General features: G+C 28.9%; 2 protein-coding genes across 5 annotated transcripts; both read right to left on the reverse strand.

Moving 5' to 3' along the window:
• Nucleotides 1-1276: 1276 nt before the first annotated feature.
• LOC123298634 (SAP domain-containing ribonucleoprotein) lies at nt 1277-5483 on the reverse strand. The gene is made up of 6 exons (XM_044880725.1): nt 5265-5483; nt 5042-5200; nt 2861-3220; nt 2068-2208; nt 1788-2003; nt 1277-1398 (listed from the first exon to the last, which is right to left on the reverse strand). Exons 1-5 carry the CDS (start codon nt 5301-5303, stop codon nt 1845-1847), a joined length of 858 nt encoding a protein of 285 aa, XP_044736660.1. The 5' UTR covers nt 5304-5483; the 3' UTR covers nt 1277-1398; nt 1788-1844.
• Nucleotides 5484-10528: 5045 nt separating this feature from the next.
• On the reverse strand, nt 10529-19132 carry LOC123298632 (glycogen [starch] synthase). 4 transcript variants are annotated; one of them, XM_044880719.1, is made up of 12 exons: nt 19085-19132; nt 17022-17160; nt 15461-15645; nt 15208-15399; nt 14381-14575; nt 14216-14324; nt 13879-14153; nt 13343-13509; nt 12602-12794; nt 12275-12449; nt 11761-11972; nt 10529-11489 (listed from the first exon to the last, which is right to left on the reverse strand). In XM_044880719.1, exons 1-12 carry the CDS (start codon nt 19115-19117, stop codon nt 11289-11291), a joined length of 2076 nt encoding a protein of 691 aa, XP_044736654.1. In that variant the 5' UTR covers nt 19118-19132; the 3' UTR covers nt 10529-11288. The 4 variants fall into 4 exon arrangements, with proteins under 4 accessions (XP_044736654.1, XP_044736655.1, XP_044736657.1 ...); XM_044880720.1 differs by lacking the exon at nt 19085-19132 and adding an exon at nt 17428-17564; XM_044880722.1 differs by lacking the exon at nt 19085-19132 and adding an exon at nt 17340-17392.
• Between the last annotated feature and the right edge of the window lie 1708 nt (nt 19133-20840).

The raw sequence follows: 20840 nt of genomic DNA on the forward strand, positions 1-20840 counted from the left end.
GAACTTATTCAAGTTGTAATATAAATGTATTTTAATGCATTTTCACAAAGAGTTAATGTAAATAATGATAATATAATATATGTAATACTTATATTTTGTATATATTTTTATTTAAATAAAAAATTACATAAACTATTCACTCTAATTATTTCAAAAACTTCATTTACCTTTTTTACTATATTAATAAATGGTAAGTAACCTGGTGGTTTAAATTGGAACTACTGAAAAGCGGTCAACTTCCTGTTTTAATTAGTACGAATTTTTATCGCCAGTTGGCGGGATTTATCTTATTTGAATATTTTGATTGGCCTTTTAAAATACTCAGTAAAAGTATTGCCATCTGGTGTCTAAATTGGAAGTACTAAAATTGGACCCTCTTCTTATTTTAATTAGTACGAATTATTATCGTCAGTTGGTGGATTGCGACTCCCAGTTTCCAATACTAATATTTAAGTCTAGTGACAACTAATATACAGAATGCTTGACATATGCGATGAAACTCGAAAAATAAGTTAACTCGAGGAAAATGCTTTAAACGAAAAATGTTAGTTTCAAAGGCCCACATCTTGTACGGGTATTGAATTCGTAACTGGCAAACATTAGTAAATTTGTAACTGGCAAACGGAAGAATTTTTCGAAGAAAAATGTTACATTTTTAATCGATAACAACTTCTTAATTTAAAATATGCATCTATGTGTTACCAGGTATGGAATAAAGTGAGCTTTTCATTGTGCCTTGGCTTTAATATGGTATATCTTCAATAGTTTCCGAGATATTTGCAAAAAACTAAACCCCCTCTTTTTTGTTACTATTACCACAATCTCTTCATTTGTGTCCGAAAAGGTTCATAACATAAATGACACTTTGATCATAATTTTGCGAGAAATAGATCAGATTCGTCCTAAAATGGTGCTTGTTGACTATACCAAAAGAAATACTTACTACTAATAATCTATAATTAGACTAAGAATAGTCGTTCGGAGTAGTTCTGTCTTCATAATTTCTAAATGTAATGCGCTTGTAAAAGGAACCAAATGTGGATTATTTTATCTGGAACTCCAGACTCATATAAAAAATGGTGATCTGCGTGGTTGCTAATATTGGTTATGTTTAGTGATTTCAATGCATTTATCCAAAGGCATCATCAGAGTAACATCTTTGCTTTTCAAACAGATTTTACTTTCCTTGTTAAATTCAAAAATAAAAAAATAAAACAAAATTCTAAATTCTGTAATATTTTATTAAAAACAATATTCAATTACTTTTTTACAACTAGTGTGGGTAGAATTATACAAAAATTTAAGAAATTAATACTCTATTAATATGTAATTTGAATGGAACCCATTTTCACACTAGCATCTTGAAACGAAACACAATGAGTAACATTGTAAAATTTTCTGGAATAATAAATCATAATTTGACATAAAATCAATTTTGTATTCGGATACATCGTTACTGATAAGACTAAAAAATTATCAAGGTGTAGTTAATAATTAGCTAATATATATAATTATATACTGATTAAATTATCATTCCTCTCGATTTATCATGTTGGATCGGGTTGCCTCAAAAGTCTTAAATACCACTATGTTGATAAGATAACTAAATAAAATATCTAAGATAAATAATTTAACTCTTGCCCATTGGCAGTGCGAGTTACTCTTAATAGAAAAATATCCACATACATAAATAATTATAAAACATTGTTTTGAAAAATTAAAAATATAATAAAAAAACTTATCTGATTTTTTTAAAGTTTACACTCAAAAAATTCAAATCTATTTACCTTGAAATTAATACCAAAATATTTGGTAAAATTTCAAAAATCACAAAAAAAAAATGTCTATTTGACGATTGCCTCTTTTTTCGCAGGTGCATTAACTACTCCAAATCTTGCTTTACGTCTTTCTAATCGATCGATTGTATCCAGTTTAGACATAATTGGTGAGACTGATGTACCAAATCTTTCAGCTCTCTTCTTCAATGCTTCTATTTTCGTATCCTAAAAAACAAAAATATCATTGAGGTTTTTTTTGAAAAAATAAGTTTTGAAAATAAATACTTACGGGATTTGTAATCGAAATTTTAGATGTTGCTGATGTTACATTTGTAATGGGCACTTGACCTCCAAATCTAGCGGATCTTGCTTCCTTTTTCTGATCAGTTGTTAATGCTGTACCAAATTTTTTTGCTCGCATTTCTAATCTCTAAAAAATTTTAAAACAGTTTGCATCTAGAGAACTATTTTTGGAATGTGTCTGTAGCTATTTAAAATTATAGTAAAATTGACTTTGTAAGGAATTGGATCTTTCCAAATAAAGGGAAACAAAGCGATTTTTCAAGTAGCAGTTTAACGAAATTATGACTAAAATGCAAAATAGAGGAGTTAATTTTATTCAGAGTTGCGTAAAAAAATACTTCAGTTTGTCCGATTTTCAATTGTCAGATGAAATAGTTTCCTCTAAATAGTTTTCTTCTACTTTTTTCGAAATACACATCCAAATTTCCTGACAAAAATATTTTTAAAAATTCCTGTCTGAAACATGAAAAATTCAATTTAATAGGGAACATGTGACGAAGACTTTGTAGAATGGCGTTAATTTTGCTATAATTACGTCAAGCTATTTGGATCTCTTGATTTATAAAAGTTTTTTCTAAAATTCTTTCGCTAAATCTACACGTATCTTAGCAAATCGGAACGCCACCTGGTCGGTCTATTCTAACCAATATAATGCAAATATAGCATTTACCAAAAAGTTTAATCTACTCAGAAAAGGTATATGTTGCAAAAATTATTATGCGACTTTCGTATGTGCCAATATAATGATTAAGGATATTAATTTTTTAATCAAAACTTACTTCTTTAACCGATAAATTTGAAAGTTTTATAACACGTTTGCCTTCCGTTGTTCCAACAGCAGTGATTGCTTCCTTTTCTTTTGGCACTTCTTTTTCTTGTTCTGTGGATGTTTTTTCAGTTGTGGATTCTGGTTTATTTTGTGAATTATTAACAGACAATACTCTGTTCAAAACTATCTTTCTTGGTGCAGCTTTTGTAACACTACTATCATCTGATAATTCACTTAATTTTCGTTTATTTGCTCTTGGACTTTTTGGATCATCCGTGCTAACTATACTTGTATCTCCCTCATTTTCTAATACTTTTTCAGCTTCTTCAACATCAGCATCTTCAATCTCGTCATCTAAATCTTCATCGTCCTACAAGAAAATTGAAAGTATTTTTAATTAAAATTTATAATTATGTATAAAATACTATAGCCTAAAGCTTTCTTCAAAACATGGGATTTTTGCTTTTTTAAAACATGGGATGTAAATTTCATTTCGAAAACAGTAAAAGGTAAAACTGCTACATATTAAAAATGGGTCGATGTTACCGCTGATAGTTTATAAACAATGTCTTATTAAAAGCTAGCAGCCACAATTTTAATTCGATCAAAATGAAATTCGATACCCGACCTTGTTTTTGGTTTTTGAAAATAGGCTGAAAATATATGAAATTCATGAATTGTAGAAGTGGAAAACTTTCCAACACAAAATCGTAAAGCTTGGTCGGACTAAATTTAAAAAAATATAATTTCTTTACACGTACTGCCATGACAAAAACATTGAATGTGCGAATTTTGCTACAGACGTAAATATTTTTTAACCCGTACATGGGTATCCGTACCCGTACAAGAGAAAGCTCAATACAAAAGAAAGACATACAAAACTTGCAAGAGAAATGATTTTTTATTCATACCACAACATACCCAATGTTTAAGAAAAAAACTCATTTTTATTTAATTAAAATCGTATCAAGTTCAACACGCTTTCAAAACCGCATAAAAGTACATCAAATAAACAATTTGTTTTTGCTAAAATTATTTTTAAAATTATAGAAATGCTTTGCGCATGACACGCAAGCAGGTCAGGATTTACATTCAATTAGTCCCTTATAAGGCTATAAAAATCTTAGAAAGTTGCTTAAGAAAAAAAAGTGAATTAAAACTCCTTTCATACTATAACAAATGCAAACAAACAATTGACTGAATTAATTGTTGAAATACCATGTATAGACAGTTTTGATTATTCTGTCACATTACACATACATGCATGTCACACATATATAACTGATATACCCATATCATACATACTATACAATTTGCGCTCTCACGGGTAAACAGTGATGTTTACAAAAAAATGTTTTAAACAAAAGTTGTTTATTTTTTTTAAGGAACATTTTTTACATTTAAACTTTTGTTCTATGTCTAACGGTTTACAAGATGGGTCCTAATTGACCTATGTTGCTCATTTGAGTTATCGTGATGACAGACGGACAGACGACAGACAGGCACACGGAAATGGACTAATGAAGTGATTTTATGAACACCTATACCAAAATTTTGTTCATAGCATCAATATTTTTAAACGTTACAAACTTTGGACTAAATTTAGTATACCTTGGTATATTTCATATACATGGTATAAAAATTAACATTAAATGACTCAGCCTAAATATTCTTTCTTTCGATTGAACTTACTCTTTATGAATTTTTTTTATAGCTTATGTCCCTCGGAGTGTGAATACGGCCCTGTACATGAATGAAAAACTTAAATTCTTGTTTATTAATTTATTTCTACGAACAAAACAAATGAAAATCATCGTTTATGGTTAAGAATAATTCCCTATTATTAGTATTTATTCATATTATTATCTAGAAGCCATCATTTGGCAAATTTTCGGCCAGATATTGTAAACCAAACTACGTGGTGAACTGGAAGCTTTTGGAAAATAAATGTTCTTACAATGTTTAAGATTTATGGTCCTAGTTTGAAAAGATTAGTTGGTTAGAAGTGCCGTAACTTAAATATAAATATCCCAAATAAAAATATTATGAATTATTTTACCACACGAATAAAAAATATTAACAAGTAAAATACGTCTTCAATTATTTCATACAAACAAAATTTCAACGACTTAGAAAGAAAGTAACTCTGTAAATGTTTAGTTTAATTCTATATGTCCCAAAGTTTACTTACATTTAAAACATCATCCATTAATTCTTCTGTTTCTGTTGATAAATTATCAATTTTACCGGCATCATTTTCAAGTGCAGCATTTAATCGATCAACTAATTCATTTTTGTTGCCAACAGTATTCAATCCACGCAATTTTAATTCTTTCTTCAAATCTGCAACCTAACATTTAACAATTAATATTCAAATATTAAATAAATATTAAGTATTAACATTATTAACATACCTTCATTTTGTTCAAATCTTGTACTGAGCTGTCAGCCATATTTTATTAAAATGTAAACAATCGAATTCGTTCTTTTTAAATAAGTATTTTTATATCTGTTTTGTTGAATTACCCCAAAAACTTGATGAAAAAAGAAGTTTTCCGAAGAGATTTGTTCAATTCAAAATGTAAAAATTTCACAATGACCTACGAATGTGGAAACAACATGAATTTTGGTTATCTTTTATTTTTCTTTCAAGAACCGCAGACACACATGTACGTACAGTTGGGGAGAGTTCAAGCAGTGATAACGTGGGACTGGGAGTAGCAATAGCAATGTAGCAATGGCGCTATATTTACCCATAATTATTTTATAGACCAGTCACAATTCTACTTTAAAGTTAAAATAAATTTTAACTTTTTTCAAATTGCATGATTTATTTTTGACTAACGATGATAGCCTATTGAACAGTCAAATTTAACATGTTCAACAAAATCCAAAATAAAACTTAACAAAGAACTGATAAAAAAAATTAATGATAAAATCGTTGAAAATTTAGAAAAAATGAAAACGTTATCTCGAAAAATGATTTTATACTGTATAAAATAACCATTATTTCATAAGTTTAATGAAAAAAGGTTAGTAAAAGAAAAATAAATACTAAATTTAAGAAAACAAAGTTATTGAAAAAAGACGAGTAAAAGCTACTTATATAACATTATCGATAGGTATAATATGTCATCAAAGGTGGAGTAGTGGTTAGCCCAGTCTCCTTTGGTTAGAGAGTACCTTGGTTCGTATGTAGCGATGTCCCGATTAATTTTTAATTATGTGATATATTGTCTTTTTTTTTTTAGATAATTGTTATGAGAACCAAAAGCGATAAATAAGTAAGAGGGCGAGGTATATTTTATGTTATTTTATTTCCCACCCCCTGACAGAAGAGTGATTTATGGTATAAATAGGTAAGTGGGGCTAACACAATTAATTTTTTTTGTGAAATAACATGTTCTCCTATTACAAAATCTTATAAAATTTCATTTAACAAGAATCAATTTTATTTAGCATGTACAACAACAAAAAACCAAGCAAAACAAGTATTTTTTTTATATTTTGTAATAGGCGAATATGTTTTAAAAGAAGTGGGATCAAATATATAACATGTTCTCCTATAACAAAATTTCAAATTTTAGTCTTAACGAGCGAATTTTTTAATTTTATAAATACAAATTTTAATATTTTGTAATAGGAGAATATGAGTGAGATTAACTATATGACATGTTCTCCTATTAAAAAGTTTCATATTTTAACATAATCGAGCCATTTTTGTACGTTTTTTTAAAATTTGTAACAGGAGAACATGATTTTAAAGAGTGAGATATATTTATGATTATTTAAATTCCCACCTCCTAACAGAATAGTGATTTATGACATGTATAACTGACGTTATTTATAGCAAGAGGGCGGGTTATATAGATAATTTAAACCAAAAAACAAGGGAAAAATTTAAGAAATTCAGAGACAGTGCTATAACCACACAGCCACGCAGCTGTTTTTTTTAATAATATAATTAACTTAATACTTACTTACCTTTACTAAATAATTAATTAATTGGTAATTTTGATATGAAAGAAAAAATAGGATACAAAATTTTAAAAATATGACAAAATTTAAAATAAATAACGATTTTTATTTATATATATATATAACAAAAAAAATTTACATTTTCATAAAACAAATTCACAGAGATTCTTCTTTTCTTATTAAAGTTTTTGTACAAAATAAGTAAAATTCTATCACTTTTATATAATAATAATAATATTAATAAAGGGTGTACCATGCTTAACGTCTGATTCGAACTTATTGCGTTAATTTTGGAACACTCCTTTATAAAACACAATATATACTTTCTTATAAAAACTACTAAGCCATGGAGATATGAAGATAGCGAACGCTAGCCTGCAAGTGGATGTGATTAGCGAAGCGAGAGATAAGACTGCCAGTAAGATCCCCTGTTTCCTTGTCTAATACATATAAGAAGAATATATGTACATATGATTATGACAAGGGCACAGGTGAACTTACTGACAATATTCTCTCTCATTCATCTTATCCATGAAGAATGTAGAACAGGAGAAAGATCGCTATGTACTAAAGCATTAGCGTACCTGTCCCTAAAAATTTGTAGAATTTATAGTTCATTTTCAGTCACCAGTCGCGCTGTCAACAAGAAGTTGTATCTGTGAAGTTAGCTGTTGTTGTTAGCATGATGTACAAATTGATATATCATTTGAAATTAGCGCACAACAGACCGCTTTTATTGATACTACATATTGATCGCAGCGCCTCACTTATTTTATACATATTTTGGGGACAATATTTTCTATAGCGATCGTTCTCCTGTTCTACATTCTTCATGATCTTATCGCATCCACTTGCGTTCTAGCAGATCCCTCGCGTTCTCTATGACATATATAATTATTATTCTATGAACCAAACAGATAAGGCACAAGAGGTTAAATTCTAATTATTATGATGTTACAAGTTATTTTTATGATTTATGGTATAAGTAGATAAGTGGGAACACAATTAATTTTTTGTGTGAAATAACATGTTCTCCTATTACAAAATATTATAAAATTTCATTTAACAAGAATCAATTTTATTAGCATGTACAACAAAAAAAAAACAAGCAAAATAAGTATTTTTTAAAATATTTTGTAATAGGCGAAAATGTTATAAAAAAAGTGGGATAAAATATATAACATGTTCTCTTGTTACAAAATTTCAAATTATAATCTTAAAAAGCGATTTTTTAATTTTTTTAATAAATTTTAATATTTTGTAATAGGAGAATATGAATGAGATTGACTATATCACATGTTTTCCTATTAAAATGTTTCAAATTTTAGCATAACCGAGCCATTTTTATACATATTTTTAATATTTTGTAACAAGAGAACGTGATTTTAAAGAGTGAGATATATTTATTATTATTTAAATTCCCACCCCTTGACAGAATAGTGATTTATGACATATGTATAACTGACGTTATTTATAGCAAGAGGGCGGGTTTTATAGATAATTTAAACTATAAAAAGAGTGGAAAATTTGTAACATCATGAAAAAAAAATGTATTAAATTTAAAATTGTTATCCATACCATGATACGAACCAACATACTTCGGTTTCATAGGCAAGTACTATATCCACACAGCCACCCAGCTTATTGGTATCCTTATAATTAACTTAATACATACTTACCTTTACTAAATAATTACAAGTTATTTTTGTTTTTCATATTATTAATTTATAGGGCTTTTCATTTTAAAATCACGCCTCACATTTGTTTCGTACTAAATGATTTATAACCAATGTGATAAAATGCATAACAAATATCTTCTATCTTAGTCCTGCTTATTGCTGTCATTACGAAAAAATAAACTCTGCACTTGCGCATGTGACATGATGAAAAGGTCTATTAAACATTGGCGATCACAATAAAAGAGGAAAAACGTCTAATTCATATATCTATGAATTTAATTAATGAAAAAAATAAATAATTAATGTGAAATATTTATTAAATACATTAAAATACATTGATTAAGGAAGTAAAAAGTGGAAATCAATAGTATGGGGAGGGGCTAACTTAATGACAATAATTGTATAGTAAATAATAAATAAACAACGATCGGACAAATAATTTTAATGATCAAACAATGAAGATCAAACGACGCACAATGGATTAAAAATGATTTATAATTAATTAACCCGAAAAAAAAATTTGTTGGGGCTAAATTACGTTAGCTCACTCAAAGTTGGTAGATCTACCTTAAAGTTGGTAGAGTTGGCAACACTGTACGTATGTTTCTTGTAATACACTGTCTGGTTAGTTAACTGGGGTGCGTTCAGAATATTCTCGTCGATTGTGTGTAGTTTACTGTTCTTTTATTTATGATGTATTTCGAGATTTAAACGTCACTCGATCACGTTTTTTCAATCACAGGTATCGAAAAGATAAAGCAGATTTACAATGCTGTTGTTAAAAATGAAAACTATGATAGCCTCCATACTGTCACTATTCTACATGTTTATATACAAATAAAAGGTAAGGCTTATACTTTTATGCACCCCTCTACCGTATACTTTATACGGTAACATATATCAGAACATATATAATTATAACATATATCAGAAACTAAAATTTTAGGCTGGAGTAACGTTTGTATACTACAGCCTGTTATATTAGTGACCTATAATATAAATGTTTGAAGTATCAAAACACTTTCCGTGCCAATCCACTTTTCATCGTTGATCGTTGGAGTAATTCTATGTTTCCTTGTTTAATGTTGATTTCAGTATTATACGTTACGCCTAGTAAATGTTAGCTGTTAAAAAATATAAATGTTGACTAAGGAGGTTTTTGATCAGATGTGAAGTAAAAAAGCAAAATAATTCAATTTAAAATCATTGATATTCAGATTCATTTATTTTGAAGTTCTAAACAATTGATAACAAAATGTTCGACATTTTTTTATATTTTTAAATATTAATCAGTCAACGTATATTTTATACATTAAAAATCGAAACAAAATTTAGGTATTATCAACTTAAATATTTTAGAAAACGTGTATAATATACAAATGGCACGCTTATCACTAAACATTATAGAGAAGATATTATTTGAACATTTATCACTGATTTCTATACTATGGATACAGCTTTATGGAGACTAATGACTAATGGCCATCACCAAAGACATTAAATACTAGACTTATCTGCGGATAGGATATAAATATGTTCACCCCAAAGAAAGGGTTATAGTGAGTTTATGATTAATACCTGTGTTCTTCCCTCTTTCGATTTAGACAGTGATTAAATTTGAAAAGTACCAAAAATTAATACAAAATTGGGACTACATTTAAAAAAATTTTCATAATGTTTTGCTAATTTTCATAGCATAAAAATCAATAAAATATTTTCTTTTAACTATTAAGTTATCATTCAGATTGTAGGTACACAGACTATGATTAGGAACTGTTTATTTTGATCGGTCTCTGATCAGCAGCAGATTCAAGAGAATATAGCAAATGTACTTGTAAACCATCCCTCTTCCCTACCGCCCCTTATAAAATAAATTTTTAAAAATGTATGATCAATCTACTTAAAATATGACATTTTATAAGTATTTTTATTTTTGATTCCCCGACCACGATGAGCTTACATTTTAAATCTTTAATCGAACACTCAAATTCAAAATCTGCTCCCATCGCTTGTTATTAATGGACGATATTAAGCGACTCAACTATTTTATGAAGTTATAAGATCGGTGCCCTGAAAACTACTCCTATTATCTTAATTGTTTCAAATAAATACGATATAAATTTGAACTGTAACTGAATTCAATGTTTTACTTAATTGATCTAATACTGCCAAAATGAAACTTATAAATATTAACTTTTCGACAGTTAAAATCGATTATTATTGAACGCAAAAAAACAGTGCCTAAAATTAAAATTATGAGCTAAAATTTGCTGACGTAGAGATTATTAACATACAGAATGTCAAAAAAACTGCTACCACAATGTATTAGATCAGCTAACTGCAACAATAAGCTATTAGATAAGCGTTAGCTTAAAATGTGCCAGCATTTTGTTCGACCGTCCAGTACATGTGTATCTTAATTTAATATTACTTAAAATTAACACAGCATCAATAATATTTAATTCATAATCTTCTATAATTATTATAACGACAGTAATATTCGGGGATGATTTATAAATTATGATGGAAGTTTCTCTTTTCTATTTTAATTTTAATAAAACTCTACTCTATCAAAAGGTCCTCATGTATTCCATCGCATATACTTTACATTCGCTCTTTAACTTGCCCCACAAAATTTATAAATGACCTCCAAATTACTTTTCCGTAGTGTATTTTTTTTATGAAAACGTGCAATAAACTGTGTTTATTCAATTTGGCAGTAAAAATTTCTAAATTGGTTATTCACTAATAAAAAGTTTATCGATTTGTTTGGGTTATTTTCTACTTGATGCCAAGTTCTTCTAACTCTTTTTCATCATCTTCTGAATCACTACCAAGCTCTGAAGCTGCAGGTGTTGAACTAGGACTAGGTGGCTCTGATAATGGTCGTGGATATCTAAATCGTGATGTTCCATCTGTCTTTTCGAACGTTAGATCAGGATAAACGGCTTGTAATGCTTGTTGTCGAGCGTCTCTGTAGTACTAGAATAAAATAAATTGGTATTTAATATTTTTTAGAAATTTTGGGGGGGAAATGGTTTATATTACACTTTTTAGTCTGCATAAGGACATCATTTGCAAAAACGGCAGTTCATTATATAAACAAATAAATAGCTTTCCAAAAAGTGGAAAAGGAAACAACGAGACGAATGGCACAAAAATGTGATGTGAAACACCAATATGTATACAATGCTTCACCTAATTTTTTGATTCACACACATAAAAATCGCAATAAATAAGAATAGATATTTACCACTCCTAAATTTCTCCAGTCTAATAAATCGCTTAAACGTTCTGTACGATTTCGCTGGATAATTCTTTGTCGTCGATTTAACCGTGAGAAGTCGTACATAAATTGGGCAAGTTGTTGTACACTATTTTCCAACGAAATATATCTTCTATCAACCACATAGATACCGTACGACATTGGATCCGCAATATGTTCTTGCATAAAACATCCAAAACCTTTATAAAGAAAAATCAAGCAAAATTTAAAAAACATATGTTAATCTCGGCTGGAGCTTTTAAATTATATTATGTATAAATGTAACTATATAATAATTATTTGGGATTAATTTTATTTATTTCAGACCAAATTCTTTACCCTAGGTGTATATAGCTGTGGACTAATAAATCATGCATTTAGCGTCTATAGTGTTTCTAATATAATAAATCGAAGATTCAAATAAAATGAGTAAAATTTTTCTCAATCTGCTATAATAAAATTTTCAATACATGCCTAGTAGAACTTCTTTGTTATTACGTACCTGATAAATTTGTGGTAATACTTGGAATACCCATTACAGTACATTCTGCTGGAGTATAGCCCCATGGTTCATAGTAACTTGGGAATACTCCTAAATGACATCCTCGAACAAATTCTTCATAATCTAACCCAAACAATGGATTTGTAGAACTCAAAAATTCTGGATGGAAGACTACCTAGAGTAGGTATTTTAAAAGGTGAGATTAGATATATTTTTCTAAACAAATACGAACAAAGATAGCTCACAAAATAAATGGAAAGGGTATTAATTCAGTGGAATTTTTATTTTTTCCCATTTGTTTCGAGAGGGATGTTTTCAGATTTATACCTTTACTCTGTCGTGGACTGTGTTAAACATTTTACACCGTCGTACTCCATTCAAAACAGGATCATTCCAATCATCTACAACATTATGTGTAGTAATTGGTGGTAATCCATCTCGTTGCAATGAATACAGACATCTTTTAATTTTAACCGTATCATCTTTTTCCAATAGTTCTGATGTGTCAGGTAATCTTCCGCTGTAACAAATTTTTTAATACAGTAGATGTACATAAAGTTGCTTCCAAGCCTTATTATTATTTTATCAAAATAAGAACTTTTCATTCTAAATACACTTTGATCAGATGCGGAAGATTATTCAAGACGCCTAAAATGTCTAGATCTTCTGTTTTTGTTGATAATATTAAACCCGAGTTAAACTTGACCATACAGTCACGTTTTTGATAAAAATTGACCAAATTATGTAATTATGAATTTTTAATCTGCTCTTGGATAGGTATTCGTTGCGTGCATAACCAAATTAAATACCACGCGAGGAAATATATCTTTTTACTTCTATATCTCTTCAATATGTTAATAATATGAATTTTCACAAAGATTTTTTTATTTTATGTTATAATATTGGCTATATTTTTATTGAATATAGCCAATATAAAATAATGAAAACTCTTATTAATAATATAATGAAAAGATATCGAAAAGTTGAAAATATTTCCGCAAGCGGCACTAAATTCGACTCTGCATGTATCGAATGCTGTTTAAAAAATAAAAATAAACTTTATTATACCTTAAACAAATATCATACATTCGTTTTCCAATTTTTTGTTGAATATCGTTAATTGTATCACGCAAACTTTTTGTAACAGCATGCCCTCTTAAACTTTCGACGTTGAAATTATTTGTTTTAGCCGGGAAAATCAGAAAAGCTACGACAGTTATGTCTGTATTCGAACTCTAAAAAAAAAAATATTATCATCAACTGTCTAAAAGCAATTAATGTCCAAAAATAATAACGCTAATTTCGAATTAAACTTTGGCATTCTTAAAGAAGTAAAATGTTTTAGTTGTTCCAAAAATGGTCGTAGAGTCTTTTGATGCATCGTTATCAATTAAAAAGATGCATTAATTCCTTGTTTACTAGGAATACCAATAATTTTAACATTTGAAAATTTACAATGACAAGTATCCCGTTTTCAGAACTTTTATCCAATCTTTCTGTACCTGTTTCAAGTATATATTAAAACCAAAATTAAAACAAATAAATCACTGAATTAGAAATTAGTGTTACAGCGCTTATATCTATTAATAGTTTGGAAAAAATACCTTAATATAATGATTTAATCTAGCAAGAGCCTCAATAAATATATCAGCGCCTTTGTTACCGAATTCGTATCGACCAGCAATAAAGAAATATAATGTTTTATCTAAATTAAAATCAAAATGACCATAAAAATGACCTCGTACAAATTCATGAATTTTTTCTTTTGATATTGCATGTAAATTTTGGAATTCATGCAACGCAGAAAATTTTTTTACGTTTAAACCATTTGGTGTAATAAAATCTGGTTTTCTTTTCAAGAGATGTTCAGCTTCGAATCCTAATCAAAAAATAAATCATTATTTTATAATTAACTTTTATTTTGTAATAATATATCTTAACCTGTGATTTCAGACACGGTTGTAAAGACGTGAGTTAAATGTGACGCAGCTCGTTCCATACAATATCGATGATAAATTTGTCGCTTTCCAGCTTCTTCATCCACGCTAAACTGCATCAATATTGAATAAGTAAATAAATTTCATTAACAATTTAATCTAAGTATACCTTATCGAGATTATTATAAAAATCAGTGTTTCCAGCACATAAATATCTTCCTAGTAGTGTTGCATGAGTTGTGAAAACAGTTGCTACTTTTACTTTTCGTGTACGTAAAGCGATTAATCCAACACCTGCTTGCCATTCATGAAAATGTGTTACCACTCGGGGTGGCACGCCTATTGATTCTCCAGCATTAATAAACTTAAAAATAGAAAATTATTTTCTTTGTTGTCAGGATTTATAGACTGTGAAGTAGCGTGAAGAGACAAGTAACAGATTGCAAATTGATTAGCATCAAATGATATTCTGCAGGCAAAAAAGTAAGTTATTATGAGATCAGCCAAACGAAATTAACTTCCCGCATATATTTAAAGTAACAACGAAAAATTGTCTTGAGTTTGCCTATAAACTTTTTTTTAAATTCCTTGTATAAAAAAACTAGTTCGTAATTTTTCCGATTACATTCTTCTGTTCAAAGTGGGATGACAATCTGAATTATTCGTTAATAACTTTAACACCCTTTTTGCTAAAATACATTAGTAGACCTCCAAAACAACTTAATGTTGTTCCTTTTTGTCAGTTTTGGCAGTTCCTACAGGATATTCCTGATAGAGTGTATCTGCTTTATCCATCCCCTAGGTGTCCTGATTCTACGCATGGCGCACTTGCTTCTTATTTTTTCGCCTGCACTAAGTTCATATTTTTCAATATTACGTAGAGAACTAACGAAATTTTGTATTGTTATCGAGTTACAGTAATTCTTACGCGCTAAACCACAGTTTGTTTACCATATAGAAATGACTATAAATTTTTAAGCTATCATTATTTCTTACCTCTTGAATAAATTGAGCTACTTGATAACCTAATATAATTGCATCATTCGCTTCAATATCTAAATGAGGGATACCTAAATTACATGTGTTCCAAAGCTCTGCTTTATATTCGTCAAGTTTCCATGCCGCACTACCAATATCGAACAATATAATTTGTGGATTTCCATCTACCAACCAAGTGCCGGTATGCACCTACAGTTTTTAAAATTAGTTGTTTTAATATGTTATTTCACAATATAATTTTAAATTTTACTTTAAATCCTTGTTGTCGCATTCGATCAACAGCCATATGCAATGGACTATTATGATCGAAATCAGCTTCTTCCACTTCCTGCCGGGCACATTGTTCTTTGTATGGCCCTAACAGACAATATTGATCACCTAATTCTTCGGTTGAAATATATGCTTTCGATCGAATTACGGTATAAATTCCACCAACTGAAACATAGTTTCAATTTTTTTTAATCTATCCACAAGTTCGCAATTTTTTTATCAGTTAAAAGGTCTATTTTGTTATTTGAAAGTAAGCATATTTTTATTTGTAAATAAAATTGGCGGATATTAATTACAATTTTAGTGTAAAAAAATTTCTTTCATTTTGCAAGGTATAGGTCGATCAATGTCAAATCAACATATAACTTTTTATGACTATTTTAGAATTTGAAGAAGCATTTTGTTGCATTTCACATTTGAAGAAGCATTTTGTTAACAACCATACCATTTTTTTTTTTAATATCTTAATTTATTTAGAATTTATATGCCTGCCAATTTTTGTAAATAATCCAAAAACGCTGATACTATAAAGTTAATCAAGCTTTGCGACAGCAACTATCTTATGTGGATAAAAGAACATTCTCTATAGTTCATTAATTTACAATTTTCAGTGTATTTATATTACACTCAATGACTCATAGAATATTATACATAGAGAACGCCATGGCCCAAAATTTGCGATATGACGATTGAGACAGAAGACTGAAAGTTAGTTCCTATGTGTTCTTGTTTAATCTATATGTCATTGGCTAGATATTGTTTACATTACACAAAATCTCTCTGCATCATATGATTATGACAAGGATACATAGGAACTAACTGGCAGTCTTCTCTCTCATTCATCATAGCGCATCCACTTACAGGCTAGCATATCCCTCGCGTTATCTATGTATAATATTCTATGCAGTACTTAACTACACTGGTGAGGGACAAAAGACTTATAGTTATGTCATAGACATAGAGAATGGACTGAACGTTCCTATCTAACTGTACAGTAAATAAAAGCAGAAATTTATAAGAGTGACAAATCTATGTTTGGCCAGTTGATCGTTCTCTATATCTATGCTACAGAGACCTACAGAAAAGAGGCAGGTATTGGCTACAAGAGTGGACAATTTCTTGAGGATATTGCTTAGTCCATTCTCTGTCTGTGAGTTATATAAAAATTTAATATTAAATGAATAATAGTGTTTTCGGTTTCTGGTACATGCCGAATGCAGCGCAGAACATTTCCGAATAAACTTGACCTTATTCCGAATCAGTTCTGAATTATTTAAAGTAAAGAATACAAATGGTATATAATTGGTACTATATCAGCTATCATTGTTGACGAGCGAAAACCACGGGTCGGTTTTTATTTTGAAAATTATAACGGTTTAAATTTCCATAATCATAAATCACAATTGCATAAAATATATTAGAAAGTACATAACATTCTTTCTGGTATGAAACAACGGAATTTCTAACTTGGTTTCTGATAAAAGTAATATATATATATATAAGTAGTGGAGCCCTTATTAATAACTATCCCATTTATTTACCTTTATTTGCTGCCTCCCACGCAACTTCAAATGTCCATCGATTTTCATTTTGAGCAGTTTCACCACGATCAAAAAGATCCGTACACGATTCAACACGATAAAATCGTCTAGACGCCCTTTCTCTAGACATACTTGCTATCTAAAAATTTATATTAAATTAAACGAATTATATAATTAAAAAAAAAAAAACTTAATTTTGTATCTAAAAGCATTTGATATTACATTTGCAAAAAAAATTTTCAACAAGATTTCAAACAAATATTTATCAACATAAATAAGTTGTACACATTTTAAAATGAGAGATTTGACTTAAGTTACCTTAAGTAAAAATATCACATTTCTTAAATGAAAACAAGCATGCAATTGAGACGACCACTGTCATTTAAAACACAAATATAGTACTTACGAAAAAAAAATTAATTTAAAAAAATTTAAATTATTTAATTTAAAGACAATCACAATCTTGAATAAATCGACTTGAGACGTGACGTTATGATTCTACGATCATGTTTATAAAAATAGTATTCTGTTCCACAATTCCGCCTCTCGCATTGAAATTCATTTATTCAAAATAAATACAATGGCATTTTATAAATAAGGATAGATTTATTTCAAGTTTTGTACATATCTTTTTCTACTTATATGTTTATTTATGTAATATTTTTGATTACAAGTTCTAAGACGGGTTTTTAAAAACTTTTAATCATTTACTTAAAGACTTATGTATGGTGTTATGTATAAATCAGATAATATAGTCAGTCATTCGAATTATCATCTATTTATTTTATTCTTTAAATCACGTCGTTTAAAATTTATTATTCTCTTTCATTCATGCTTCAGGATTTATTTTTAGATCAATATATTTTTTATGGCATTGAATAATATAAGATCAAAAAACCTACCACAAAGATATTACAGTGTATTCTTATCTCATGTGTTCTAAATTCTAATGTCATGGGAAGGTCAATACTAACTTTAAATTTTAAATTAAAAAAAAAAACACAAATTTAGAATCATAATATATTGCTTTCTTATCAGTAAAAAAAAAGACTTTTCTAAAGAAAACAATAAATTTTTTTTTATCAAAAATCATTATACAGAATGTCCCACCTGTATAAATAAAAATACGACGATGAATAATTTAGAGTTTATGGAAATTGAGTTATTCTGAAAAAAGTTTCAATCAAAAGGACCACGCAATATTATATAGAAAAAATGGCTTTCTCTGAAACTTTTTCTAACCCACCCTAAAATGTTTTTTGGGTCATTCTGATCAAAAGCTCTCACGGCCACAAACAATTATTCATAAATGACACCAAAAGACACCAAAATCGGGAAATAAATTAAATTTATTCTTATTCAAAATTAAATATCTTCACTAAAACTAAAATTTCGCCAAAATAATTTTTGCCTATCAAATGTGTTATTAGGTTTATTCGATTACCCAAAATTTATAAATTTGGAGTTGTAGAATTTTCCAAAACTGCGCCACATTTTTGTATGAATAATATACCTAGATAGATATTAATTAAATACCTAATGCCAATTAGATTAAAAGTTACGTCATACAACACATATCGCAAACAAATTATTGTTTAAAATTAACTATTTTTATTATAAAATTAATTTTCATTACAAAATAAATTAATAAATGCGTCTGTTTTTTGGCGGCGACACCCTATATATTCGTTTAATAAATAGGTAGACATTATGTAAAATACCTGGATATTACCATTTAACAATAAATCTAAATTGTTTGTGAAGTTTGCATAATTAAAATTCCGTACGTGCATTACACGTGTTTTTGAGAATTATTTTCACACTCGATAAAACTATGTAAGTCATTGGTCGTGTTCAGTAAAAACCCACGTGGACTTTAGCATCCGCCGTGCACTTTTTCTGCCAAAATAACTGGGTTATCAATGAATGGTGGTGCTAAATTTACAAAAACGGCATCCGGGTGGTAAAATACGGACGCAGCAGGGCATCAGACGTGGTGTCCACATCATTTTGTGCGACATTCGGATGAAGCCCCTAAATAAGGTTAAAGAATGTTCGCTCACCTTATGCCTCCGTCCATGGTAATTCCTCGACATTATCCAAATTAATTAATGCCCAGGAGTCTTAATTTTGGCAGTTCACTTTACCTAAACCGTTTTTGGAAAAATCATATTTTATGAAAATGGTGTACATTTTTCCATAAGTAAAAGGTTTTTTCCGAAATCAAACACCTGTTTTACCATTCCTAGAACCAATACATTTTGTTTTATTGGCCTCTGTTATAATTGCACTTTATTTTTGTTTTTCATTTTAGTAGGTGTAAATTTTTTCATTGAACTTGAATTGGAACAGAAATAAGTGGCTTTTAGGCGCTTTTGTGTCTAATTTTCGGCTTGTGGGGTGCGAGAGGCTCCCCGCATAAGGGGTGATAATTTTTTAAGTGACTACAGGCATCAATTCCCTAAATTTTGCACTGTTTTTCACAATTTTTTTTTCTTCAAATTGAAACATAAATTTTTTAGGTAAATTTCGGTACTTGTCGGCAATACATGGCAAAAATAATGGCATCATTTTTAAGAATCGACAACATAAAATTGGGGTAATTTTATTTAGTTTCTCGGCGATTCTATTTGAGTTGGATATTTATATAATAGGTATACAAGGCGGGGCAGAATAGATTACTACCAAACTGCCCGTCTAGCGTCTATCCATAATAAAATAATTTAGAAACAAAAAGAGAAATCAACCTGTAATTTTAAAACAGCGTATTCTATATCTAAAAAGTTATTAGTGAATTAGCAAGATATCGATTATGTATCTCTTAAAAAGAAAAGTTTAGAGTCTACAGGTTGAGTGCTTTTGGTGTTTGTATTGACCCCAAAATATCGAAAAATCTATGTTAGTTAAAATCGCGAAAATGATAAAACTTACTTCAAAATCAATAAGGAGCTAGACAAAATCAATAAGGAGCAGTATAGAACTATAGACAATTATCTATACTTCCTATTCTTTATTCAAAATATTTTCTTCCTAAAATAAATAAGACCTTTCCAGTTGACTCCGTAAAAGCGGGTTAATTTTTGGAAACATATTTCAGGCCTGCCTTTTAAATGTTATGTATGCTTAATTGAATGAGAAAGATTTAAAAAACAAAAATTTAATGTTTAAGGAAGTTTATAAATATTGAATTTTGTTTCATTGAGTTTAGTTTTTTTTTTGTTTATTCGTTTTACATATTTTTTGGCCGTGACCTTTGATTATGTGAAATACATTTCTAATTATAATCAGACAAGTGTATATGGTAAGTAATTAGCCAAAATATACGTACGGTAGATACTACTTTCTTTCTCTTTGTTGTAAATACGTAACTTTTTCTATTTTTGTGTGTTTATTTATTAAGATGTTTACTTTGTTGTTTGTTCACTTCATACAATATATGATTCGAATATATTACCTAGAGTATTACATTTATTAGTCAAATTTTCTACATTGTTTATAAAAATGTTATCAATTGATACAAGTTAAATTTTCTGCTCGTGTTAATTTTATACGAACATCGTTTGTTTAGGATCAACATTTCAATTTTTATACCCTGTATATATGTAATATATATCAAGGTATGTTTAGTTTAGTCCCAAGTTTGTAACACATAAAAATATTTATGCTATGAACAAAATTTTGGTATAGGTATTCATAAAAACACCTAATTAGTCCATTTCCGGTTATATGTCCGTCTGTCTGTCCCTTTGTCCGTCTGTTCGTGGCCACGATAACTCAAAAACGAAATGAGATATCAAGCTGAAATTTTTATAGTGTGCT

Source organism: Chrysoperla carnea, chromosome 4, assembly GCF_905475395.1.
Source record: "Chrysoperla carnea chromosome 4, inChrCarn1.1, whole genome shotgun sequence".
In the NCBI taxonomy this organism is placed as follows: Eukaryota; Metazoa; Arthropoda; class Insecta; order Neuroptera; family Chrysopidae; genus Chrysoperla; species Chrysoperla carnea.